The 11805-nt window shown below is 61.5% G+C and overlaps 1 protein-coding gene across 1 annotated transcript; it reads right to left on the reverse strand.

The window, feature by feature from the left end:
* Positions 1–261: 261 nt before the first annotated feature.
* On the reverse strand, positions 262–1951 carry FAM43A (family with sequence similarity 43 member A). The gene has a single exon (XM_068954051.1). It carries the CDS (start codon positions 1848–1850, stop codon positions 762–764), a length of 1089 nt encoding a protein of 362 aa, XP_068810152.1. The 5' UTR covers positions 1851–1951; the 3' UTR covers positions 262–761.
* Positions 1952–11805: the final 9854 nt, after the last annotated feature.

The following is an 11805-nucleotide window of genomic DNA, read 5'->3' on the forward strand; positions in this document are numbered from 1 at the left end:
GTGACTTTAATGTAGAAAACGGCAGGGCCCCCCCCTCGGATGTGAAATTTCTAACTGTAAACAAGGCGCAACACCTCCCCCCCCCCCCCCCCCGGGAAAGCTATTCCAGGAATTTGGCAGATCTTCAAGGGCTGAGCCGGAGGTAAACAGCCCGCAGCCGCCTCCCGTCCGCGGGCCGCGGCCCGGCCCCGCGGCTCCCGGCCCCGGGGGGCGCGGGGCTGCTGCGGGCGGCTCGGGCCGCCGCGCCGCAGGCACCGGGAGCCCCGGCGGGGCTGCAGGGGGCCCGGGGCGCCCCCGGCGGGGCCGTGCACCCCCGGCGGGGCCGGAGGGGACCGTGCGCTCTCGACGGGGCCATGCACCCCCGACGGGATCGGAGGGGACCCGGGGCGCCCCCGGAGGGACCTTGCACCCCTGCCGGGATCGGAGGGGACCCGGGGCGCCCCCGACGGGCCGGGGAACCCCCGGCGGGACCTTGCACCCCCGGTGCTCCCGGATGGGCCCGTGCGCTCCCGGAGGGGCCGTGCAGCCCCGGTGGGACCTTGCACCCCCGACGCTCCCGGAGGGGCCGTGCACCCCCGGAGGGGACCGTGCACCCCCGGAGGGGACCGTGCACCCCCGGAGGGGCCGGAGGGGGCCCGGGGCGCCCCAGGAGGGGCCGTGCACCCTCGACGCTCCCGGAGGGGACCGTGCACTCCCAGCGGCGCCGTGCAGCCCAGGCGGGTCCGGAGGGGGCCCGGGGCGCCCCCGGCGGGGCCGTGCGCTCAGCCGGTCTCGAGGTCGCCGGGGGGCGGCTGCTCGGCGCCGTTGCAGGGCGGGGCGGCGCCGTCCTGGCCGTTGCTCTCGAGGGAGGACTCGCTGCCCGTGCTCTCGCCGGAGAGCAGCCGGCGGACGCGGAGGTCGGCGCGCAGCGAGCGCAGGTCGTTGCCGAGGCTGAGCTCGCCCAGGTCGCGGAGGAGCTGGCCCAGCTCCGGGCCCTCGCCGCGGCCGGCGCCGGCGCGGAGCAGCTCGCCCTCGGGCTCGCCCAGCGCCTCCAGGATGTCCTCGCAGTCGCAGTGCATGGCCCGCTCCTCCTGCTCCTCGCCCAGCAGGTCCTCGGTGATGGAGCCCAGCTTGGGCGCGCTGCGGCTCCGCTCCACCGGCGGCTTGTAGCAGCACTGCCCGTTGAGCAGCTTCCGCAGCGGCACCAGCGGGATGCTCTGCTCGCCCACTAGCTGCTGCTGCTGGTGCCGCGCGTCGTCCCGCTTCTTCAGCCGGCGGAACTCAGCCAGCGCCGTGGCCGAGGTCTGGTAGAGCAGCAGGGCCATGGCCTTCGCCTTCTCGGGCTTGGAGACGAGCACGGCGTGACAGCGCAGCATCACCGCCTTGTGCTTCAGCTCGTGGCGGTAGATCCAGGCGAAGACGCGCGGCAGGCGCGGGTCGGCCACGCAGTAGGTGACCCGGTGCAGCAGGTAGAGGTGGCCGGGGCGGCGCAGCCCCTTGTCCTCGGCATGGGCCATGCGGATGCCCTGCGCGCTGATGGTCAGCTTCATCTTGGTGCCCTGCCGGCCCGCCTCGCTCTTGCTCCAGATCTTGCAGACGGCCAGGTCGGTGCAGCCCTCGCCTTTGGACTGGATGGTGGTGGCGTTGCCCAGGTAGAGCACGGTGTACGTGGGGTCCTCGCTGGTCACGCGGAATTTCCTCCGCTTGGAGCGGAACATGCTGCCCACGCGGTGCAGGGCGCTCTCGGGGCAGGCGCGGGCCAGCGAGGTGAGCGCCGAGTAGTGCACGCTCAGCGCATAGCCCTTGGGCTTGCTCTGCCGCCGCGCCTCGCCCTCGATCAGCTCAAACTTGCTCCTCTTCCAGGGCAGCATCGCCCCGCGGGGCCGCGGCTAGGCGCCGCGGGGACGGGGACGGCTCCGGGCCGCGGGGCGCATGCCACGGCGGCGGCGGCTGCGCGGCCGCCCGCCTCACATCCTTGCGGGCGGCGGGCCGCCCCGGCCGTAGATATAGGCGGGCGCCGACCCTCCGCGGGCGCGGAGAGGGCGGAGCGGCCGCCGCTGCCGCCGCCGCCCGGTGCCCGCGGCCCGCGGAGCCGCCGCCGCCGCGCTGCTCGCCGCCCGCCGCCGCTCTGCGCCGCCCGCCGCGGCGCCCCGGCTCCGGCCCCGCGCGGGAGGGCGGGCTGGGGGCGGGCCGGCCCCGACGGGGCGGCCCCGGCCGCGCCGCCGCCGCCGCCCCCCGGCCCGGCCCGGCCCGTTCCGCTGCGGGAGGGCGGCGCACAGCTGCCGGGGGGCTGCGGAGCCCCGCCGAGCCGAGCCGGGCCGGGCCGGGCCGGGCCGGCAGTGCCGCGGCCGAGCCTCGCTGCTGCGGCGTAGTGTCGCCTTTGATTTGGCTGGCCCGGCGCTCAGAGCTGCAGGGCCTGCAGCAGGCAAACGCTCCTACGTGTGAGTGAGGCTTTGCTCTTTATTTGTGGGCGGCGGCCGAGAAACAAGAAGCTGCCTTGTAGCTTCTTGCTGCACGAATGCAGTCACATACGTAGCGAGAGCTTCGGAGGGTCGGCTTGTCTCTCTCCGTGTAGTTGCTGCGGCTTCTCGGATAGTGTATCATATTCTCTGACAGCGGGAAAAAAAATTCCCAGAGCTGCAGCAAACAGTTCATCAGTATTTAAATAAATGAAAAGGGGAGCGATATTTACAAAAGGGGAGCGATATTTACTAATGCAGTGGAATACACACATATGTTTAAATTATTTGACAAATCTTTTATAGAGTTTAGAACAATTACAACAAATCCATGTATTATTATTATTGATATTATTATTATTGCATAATGCCATCTAGTAGATTACTTTGGAACTGCAAGTAACCAGTGACCAGTGTCAAAGTATTAAAGGCATTTGACTATTTGCTTACGTTTCAAAAACAACCCCTTATTGGAGGGTAGGTTTTTAAATGTGGTCCCCTGAGGCTGAACCAGAGCTTCTGCAACAGCTCGTGCCGGGACACACATGAGAGCATATGTCGTTCTCAGAAGCTGATAATGGGTGTGTATCTATAACACATTGCATTTCCTGTCTTTGGTGGTTCTAGCAAAGCTCTTCTGGAGCGTTAGAAAGGCTGTTACTGTCCCGGAGGAGTGAATGTATTCACCCTCCATTTCTCGTATGGGAAAACTGGAACACAAGAGCTTTAAGAGCTCTGGCCTGCAGAGCGCTTGAGCACTTGCACAGGCCTGGGTAAACTGGCAGGACTAGTCATTGGCTTAAAGCCCAGCACCACTGAAGTGCTCTTTTGGGCTGAGATCAGAGGGCTAAGCACCTTGCTGAACCTGGCCCTGTGCTGCTTGCACAAAGTCACACCGCGAGTCCCTGGAGGGCAACAGCGGGTCTGACATCTGCCCCTGCTCACGATGCCCAGCAGCAGGCTGCCCTCGCTCCGGGGTCCTCGTCCCTCGGTGTGCCCGCCTGGCCGAGCGGGGGCTGGCACCAGACCAGAGAGGTCCCACCATCCACCGGGAGCTTCCCTCCAAGCTCTGCCAGTGCAGTGGGCAGGAGGGGGCTATGTGCCAAACTGCAGCCCACAGGCCCCAGGTGTTACACAGAGCAGGATTGTCCTGCAGGTCGGTAGGATAATCCCACTGCATACCAGGGAGTTAAAGAGACTGGTTCGTACTGCTGATTCAGTTTGTCTCCAGGAGTGCTTTTCTTCTTTATTCTAAAGTCTGCAAGGTGAAAACAGAAGACGCTTCTGTGCACACAAGTCCAATGGCTTCGAGTGACATGTGGCAAGCTCACACACGGTGTGACACTCCGGCCATGGTCAGCAGAGAGCTGCCTTGTCCCCGCGAGGCACCCTGCTAAACCACCCAGGATGAAAGCCGGTCAGCTCCCAGATCGTGCCCCTCGCTCAGCTGCCTGCCACTTTTCTGAATGAAGCCTGTGAGCTGCAAGACAAAAGAGCGATCCTCAGCTGCTCCTCTGAGAGACGCGGGGGCGCAGCAGCGTTCTCCGTGGGAGAGGGTGCTGCCTTGCCAAAGCCCTGCCTGCCTCCGGCTGTGGGTAAAGGAGCCCGTTCTGGGCCTCGCGGCCTGGTGCCTCTGCAGGCACCTTCGTTTGCACAGGGTGGAAATGAGCAGGTGTGGGGTGGCATCCCACGAAAGGCCCTGAGCCCCCCCCACGCCTCCCTGCAGCTCTGCTTCCAGGAGATTAGCGGCAGGTAAGGGGCTTGGTGCTGTTGCACAGACACTGCAAGTAATTACTAGTACAGAGCTACTTGCAGAGTCGAGCTGGGCAGGCGGCTCTGCCATCTCAGTTGAAAGGAACCCACTTCACTGAATGAAGACCTGAATTTTCCCTGCATGGCTCACAGACGGTTGCCTATAGGTGGAGTGTCAGTACGCTGTTAGGCACACTGTTTTGCCAAACCAAGTGGCAGGTAACGTAATGGGGAAACTGGGATCAGAGGCTGTGAACCCCTTGCCCCCCTCTCAGCCTCCCCAGCCAGCAGGAGTCAGCTGCACCTCCCATTTCTGTGTTGCCCTCTCAAGTTTCTTAACTAGCCTCTCACAGAGGATCTGATTTGGGCTCCAAGTGAGGGCCGGGGGCAGACAGCAGGCACAGGCTGCGCAGGCTGGCTGCTCAAAGCGCACAGCTGCAGCAGAGGTGGCTTGTGGTTAAAGTACTGTTTGAGGATGGAAACTCTCTCGGTTCAGTTCCTCACCATACTTGCTCACCTTTTGGTGTGCCTGACCGTTACAGCCTTCCTTGCTTCATTAATGCGCCTGAATTATATTCAGTGGCTGCTTCGTTTCTGAGCACAGCAGGATTGCTAACGCTTCCGCGGTAGAAGAGCTCTTTGCAAATATTAGTGGCCTGAGACAGTGATTCCCAAACCAAATGCTGAACGTTCGTAGTGCAGAGCTGGGCTGAGGAGCTACGTTGCCTCTGCAGCGTTTTCAGTTCCAAGTCTGATGGTGCTGGTGCTGGGTGTCTGTGTGAAGTCTGGCAGCAAGGAGCAGGCAGGAGGTTTGGGGCACGCAGGCTTAAGCGTGGGGATATTCCTGCGACGTCGGGCCCGTGTGGTATTGCTTGGTGGGGAGCAGCGAGGCAGCGGCTGCGCGGGCTGCCTGGCCCCACTGGGAGCGCGAGGCTCCTGTCCCCACCGGCGAGGATGGTGGGACCCGTGTGCTGGGAGCCCTGCAGCCCGGGGGAGCAAAGCAGCGGGCTCTCCCGGCATGTAACACACCAGCAGCTGCCGAACATCACCTGCCTCCGTGCGCCAGCCTGGAGAGCTCTCGCAAGGCGTGGGAAAGTCTGTAAGATACCATCTCTCCCTAATGGCCTAGCCTACCACGCACGCAGGCCGCGCAGCTACCATTACGTTCGGCCCCTGGCACAACTCCCCCCTTCCTGCCCTGCTCCACCCTCCTCCTCCTCCTTCGCCGGCCGCCCATGTCTTACGCTGGAGGCCACGGCTGCACCCCGCAGTGAGGCACCCGGGGAGCGTGGTCCCGCTGGGGCGCTGGCACGCTGAGCGGTGCGGCGGCAGCGCTGGCCAGGCTCGGCAAGGCCGGGCTCCCGCGCGGAGGGGCACCCGCAGGCAGGGACCTGCAGAGACCCTGCAAAGCAGCCCTGTTTCTAGGATGCCTTTCCTGCAGCTGGAAACGGAGCTGATGCTGGCCTCTGTGGACGGGGGAGAGCGGAGGGAAAAAGGTGCTATTTCTGCCTGAGCAGTATACTCCCGGGAAACGCTGATGTGGCAAGACCAAAATAATTCATGGGAACGTATTGATTTCATCAGCATATGAAAACGTTGAGGCTTTCTCTTCCTGGACGGCAACAGATCCCATCTTGCTGCAGCAGCTGAATTGACACAGTCAAAGTGAAACATTCCGAACAGGCATTTCAGTATTTCCAAAACCAAGTAGTTTAGAGCCTCCGCACTGTGATAAATGAAGTTTCAACTCTTTGTTCTGGATCCGGACAGAGGAGACGTTGAAATGTCAGGATTTCCTACGGAACGGAAAGTCTGACTGGTGCCCAGCACCCCTCGGGCAGCCGGCGTGGGACGTGCAGGGCGCTGAGCATCTGTGAGCCACTGCTTGTGACCCAGGTCTCACTCGCGGCAGCTGCAGATTGCTTCCTGCTGCTGGGTACTTGGTGGCAGCATGAAATGAGTCAGCCGGACAATGAGACAGCACGAAACACGCTGGTGCTCTCAAGGAAAAGGGTCCCTAGTTAAAAGCTACGTCGTGCAGCCCCGGGCTGCCCTCCTGCCCTCCGGGGCTGAGCAGAGCTGTGCTGGCAGAGGACGCCGGGGGAGAGACGAGCCTCCAGGCTCATGGGCCCCCGAAAGTGGTGCTCAAGTAGAGAGCGGTGCCGGCAGGCAGGGTGGCCCCGGGTGCCGCCTCGCTCGCCTCCTGATGGCCTGGGGACTGTCCTGGGGCCATGCTCTCCTCCGCCTCTTCCTCCGGACTGCATGGAGAGGACATGATTTCCTGTCCCAAAGAGGAGCAGCCAAAAGTCTTGTGAGACCTGGCCCAGGGAGATGTGCTTGGCCCTTGGCGGCGGGTGCTGCAGGGGAGCGGAGGTACCCAGCGCTGCTGGCCGCTCTGCCCCGGCGCGTCAGGAGGGACCCGAAGGGGCTCCGGCAGGCAGAGGCTGGAAGAAAGCGGGATACGGGCATAGGGCAGCCCCAGGGGCTGCGAGGAGCCCTGCGGTTCAGCCACGGAGGTGCCGCTCCTCGACGGTCGGCGCGATCCCCCACGGCCCCATCTTGGGAGGCTCGTGCTGTCGCCGGCTGACTCGTTTCACGCTGGCGCCGAGCAGCAAAGGCCGACCCACGTGCGATGACGCCGGTGGCACGGGCATGTGCAGCACCGGGGGGGCGCAAGGTGCCGGCGGCGCTCCGTGCACCCCGAGGTGCTGCAGCGGTCACGGCCCGGGCAGCCTGGGCCCCACCGCCCCGGGGCATCCCGGGGAGGCCGGGGCTGTGCTGCTCGGCTCGGCTGGCCGGGGCCACGGCGGTCGGCGGTACACCTCCGCCGCGGTTGTTTTTCAGTCTCCGAGGGCGGGCACACCCCGCTTCCTGCACAGGAGGCTGTGCGCTTCCTGCGCCCGCAGCTATAATTAGAAGGGCTGCTGGAGCCTGGGGGTGCCGAAGCCTCCCGCATGCGCCCTCGGGCCCCTCTCGCTTCACGGCACCCTCGGTGGGGCGAGCAGAGCCCGTGCCGGGCGCCCTTCCTCCTGCCAGGCCGGCGGCGCGTCGGCTCGTGCAGCCAGGCGCTGGCTCAGCAGCCAGCACCGAGGGGTGCAAAGGTGGCATCGAGGTGGCACCTCCTGACGTAAGTCCTCGTCCTGGCCGGCGTCCCGGCGCGAGGCCCGTCCCTGCCGCCCACCGGCCTCGTGGAGCGGCGGACGGCGTGGGCAGCGGGGCTGGCGGGGCGCCCACCTGCCCTGCCCTCCTGGCAGCGAAGGGGAGGCAGGCAGGCGGCGAGGCCGGAGCGGGCACAGCAGGAGCTGGAGCAGTCCCTTGCGGGCTTCCTACCTGGCCCTTTGCACCTTCAAAGATACGTGCCGTTCTCTCTAATTAACCTTGCCCTCCACCCTGCCAGGCAGGAAGGTGATTTTATCTTCATACAGTTGGTAGAAAAGCGGAGTCTAAAAATCTTGCCTGGGGGCTCAGCCTCCTCTCTGCGCCCCTGCTGTAGAGACTCACCTGAGGTGCTGGCTGCTCCTAGGCAGGGGCGAACCCTTCCCCAAAAGACCCGGGGAGCTCTGGGAGGCCCAGGAGTGACTCCCATGTCCCAGGCACCCCGGCACCGTACAGAACCGCTCTAGGAAAAACCCCAAAGCCACTTCTGTCCGAGAGCACAGCCAGCCTCCAGACTGCCGAGGTAACACCGACCCCTCAAATCCCGCAGCTTCAAAGGGAGGGAAGGTGTCTCCGGAGGAGGGAATGCCGCTGCGCCATCCCCACCAGCGGACGGGGAGGAGGAGGCACAGGACGCAGCACGTCCCCCGCTTTCCCCATTGATCCCAGGCCACTTGCAGGAACGGCCTTTCCAAACATGCCCTCGCTGGCCAGCCCTGTTCCAGCGGCTCTGCAGACCCTGGCGGGAACGCGTGGTGTCCACAAGCCTGGCAGCAGCCCTCCTGGCTGAGATAAACGCCTCAAGCCCATCTCTTCCTATGCTCGTGAAACACTACCTTCTGCAGCTGAAAAGGGAGAGATTCCAACAGAAGCAATTTTGCACGGAGCAAAATTGTTTTCCGGTTCTTTTAGGGAGGTGTTTCTGGGGGGTTTCTTAATATATCTGCTCTTCAGGATCGAGCTGGTAATACCGCTGAATCAAGCCTTGTGAAACTACATGAATAATGAATGGCCATCACATGAATATTTTAGAGACACAGTCCTGAGATCTCCCAGTGCTGCCTTAGAGGAAAATGGAGGAAAAGTTGTCCAGAAAGAACAATGTTTCCTTTAGGCAAAATGCACTGGTGTCATTGGCTTTTGAAAACGAGCTCCTGCTACTAAATAATTCTCAGGATTTGCATCAAAAACTGGAGCAGTGGTTTTGCTCCGAGGCAAAAGAAGTTGGGAAGAGAGCCAGTCTTTTTGACATGAGAAGCTGCTTTCACCGCACTAGGAGAGCAGACTTTTACTTCATCTATGCAATAGTTTTTGCAAGAAAAGTCCCACAAGCTATGGCCACCTTCCAAAAAGCCGGCAGTACTTGGCACTCAAGTAATGTAGTTCAAAGAGGCTGTGAGAAGTGTTGGTGATACACAGGTGTTGCCTTTTCTCCAGGGACGGTGCTGTGCTCCAGCCCAAGCACGGGTCTGCGCTGCCAACGGCTTTCTTAGAGCTGAGCTGTAAAAGTGAGGCCCAGTAGTGAAACCTGCGCTCGCTTTGGACCGCAGAGTAACGGCTGCTTCGTCCGGGAGCTGTCTGCCAATCGAAAGCTCGTTGAACTTATCGGCCAGATACCGCTCTCCTCCGTGCTCTCGTCAGCTGTCTAAGCTCTTGACACCCGCACCCGTGTACCCGGGCCGCCGCTGTATAACTCTCGAGACAGTATCTCTTCTTCAGTGGCCTTTCTCACGCTGGGTGATAAATCCATACACGAACACATTCTAGGAGAAGCAGATTGTCGCGTTTGACGAAACATTTCTTGCTCAGGTCGGCGCAACGGAATAATACGAGTGGGATGAGAAATGCTGCAATTAAGAATAGGCAATGAAGTATCTAACTGAGGCTCCGATGTCTCTGTCGCTCGGATCACCTAATCTATATGTGTTTCAGCGTTGTTCTGCTCAAAGCAGTCCTCGCTGACGCACTGTGCTGCTGGCATCAGCAAACAAAACTAATTCCTTAGGGTTTACGAAGCTCCTAGAAATATATCTGTGGCAAGAATGAGGGCAACTTGGGCATTTCTTCAGCAGCTCCCACCAAGGTGGCAGATAATATCCACAGTGACCAGCCGTGCAGCGCTTAGGACTGGAAACGAGGAATTGTCACAAGTTAGCAATGCATGGGGGGGAAAAAAAAAAATCCCACTCAAAATTCATAGATCTTCACTTTTCCAGTTACCATCAAACCTCACTGCCTACAGGGTGCGCACAGAGCGTTGCAAGCCAGTCCTGGGCAGGCCGCAGGTAAAGCGTGAGCCTCGCTCTAACCCAACGCCCGCTGCCGGCTCGTTTTCCCTCGGCTCCAGCTCCGTCTGCTTGTCTCTTCAACAGGCGGCTGGCAGGGGCACGGCCTGGCGCTTGCCACGCCAGCGTTTGCAAAAGCTGAGGACCCTGGGGGAGGACGCTGGCCCCGTGGAAGCGCTTGGGGGCCATCGGCAGTTGGATCAGCGCCCCACGTGCTAACGTCGCTGGCCGCGTGCTGCCCTCATCCCGCGGGCGTTCGCTGCAGGAGCGGGCAGCCGCCGGTGCCGTCCGAGGCGGACGCGCAGCCCGGGGGCCCCGCGCAGCCCGGCGTCGGCCGCTCTGCGTTGATGACCAGGTCGCTCGCCGAGGAGCCGCGGCGCCAGGCCTGCGCGGAAGGGATGAAAGAGTTACCCGTCTCCCTGGCCAGCCTGGGAACGGCATCACGCGCGCCTTGGGCGTCGGGCTGCCAGCGCTGCCAGAGCCAGCCGGTGGGGAAAGGCTGGGCTGTCTGGCTGTTCTGGTTGATGGTTATGCAGTGTAGAAGGAAGGTAATTTTTAACTGAATTATTAAAGAAATACGGTAATGAGTGCTCATATTGTTGCCTCTGTGCCTGCAGAAAGGCCTGAAATGACTTTATTAAAGCCAGGACTTGATTAAAAATGAATCTATTAAATCACCGTGTGCTGTCTGCAGCTCACCATCCTTCCATTGAAGCACCTCTCGTAATGAAAACGCAAACACTGATTTCCCTTTCATCTTCCTCCTTTGCCTTTTGGAAGAAGAGGAGGGAACGGGGCAGGTTGTGTATGATGGGAGAGCTTGGATGAGCATGGCAGGGATTCAGATTTGCTCTGGGAAAATTGTGCTTTACAGTTGCCGACTCTGGAAAGGAGAATAGAGGAAGTGCTGCATCTTTATAACAAATGTTTATCATGGGGAGGCATCGCGTGTGTTAAGCATGAGAGAAGGCCATTTCTACCCACCAAGCGTTATATGCGGGCATGCTTCTGAGGACTAGCAGCCACAGTTAAGAAACAGCTTTGCCTCTGAATGTAGGCAGCGCCTGTATGTTCAGGGGGTGAGATAGATTATTCTGATTACAACTAATACGCACTACAAAGTTATAGTAAGAAATGTCTGGCTTTAATCCAATGCCCATAAAGGAGAAATGGTTCATAAATCAGTTCACCTCAAAAGAACAGGTTGAGTTGTTTATTAATTTACCCTTCTCCCCCATCTTGACCTGGACCCGTTGCAATGGCTGCTATTTGAACCCGTCTGATGATTCCCTGGCTGGGCAGGCAATATCTTCTGTGCTAAAGATATGTGAAGGCTCGATATTAGCAGCTGTCTCTTAAAGCACTTTGCACATCTGCATCCCTGAATCCCTCTTTGTTACTGGCCCAGAAACAGGGAGATTATTGTATTTGGCTTCTTGAATGGAGCATCGGACAAAGGTGAATCAGCAGGCTGGTCTCGCTTTGTGTTTTACAAGGCGGAGAAAAGCTTTAAGTCCATAGGTCCGTTCTGGCTCACGGGGTTGTCACCACCGTTCTTCATGTCCGTCATCTGTTGTGCGGCAATGCCTGGAGACCGGCGACGGGCAGCCGGCGCCCCGGCAGCAGCGCTGCGTGACGCCCGAGGCTCCTCGTCCCAGCGAGCCTGCAGCTTCCATCGGGAAAAGGTACCCAACCTGCCCGCCCGACGGCAAGGGTACTAGCACGAAGGCGCGGCTGCGGACCTGACTGCCTTACTTGCCTCCTGGAGACAGCGTCGGCGCAAGGCCAAGGCGGTGAGCGGAGCCGGGCTGCCCGATTCGCCCCTGCCCACCGCTGGGCTCCCGGGGACGGCTGCCGCCTCCAGCGGTCTCCTAGACCCGCTCCAGGTTTAACCTGCCCGCGTAGGCGCGGGGCTGGCACGGCAGCCCGGGGTGCTGGGGCCAGAGCTGGTCCGCGGCGGACGGCGGACGGCGGGGCCGTGCCGCGGGCGGGCGGTCAAGGCAGCGCGTGGGCAGACGGGCGGACCGGCCAAGGGGCTGAGTGTGGACGGACGCACAGACAGAGGGCACAGCTGTCGGTGGACACACGGACGGATGGACGGATGGATGGACAGATGGATGGATGGATGGACGGATGGACAGATGGATGGGTGGATGGACGGACGGATGGACGGA

The sequence above is a fragment of the Struthio camelus genome, chromosome 9 (genome assembly GCF_040807025.1).
Source record: "Struthio camelus isolate bStrCam1 chromosome 9, bStrCam1.hap1, whole genome shotgun sequence".
Classification (NCBI taxonomy): domain Eukaryota; kingdom Metazoa; phylum Chordata; class Aves; order Struthioniformes; family Struthionidae; genus Struthio; species Struthio camelus.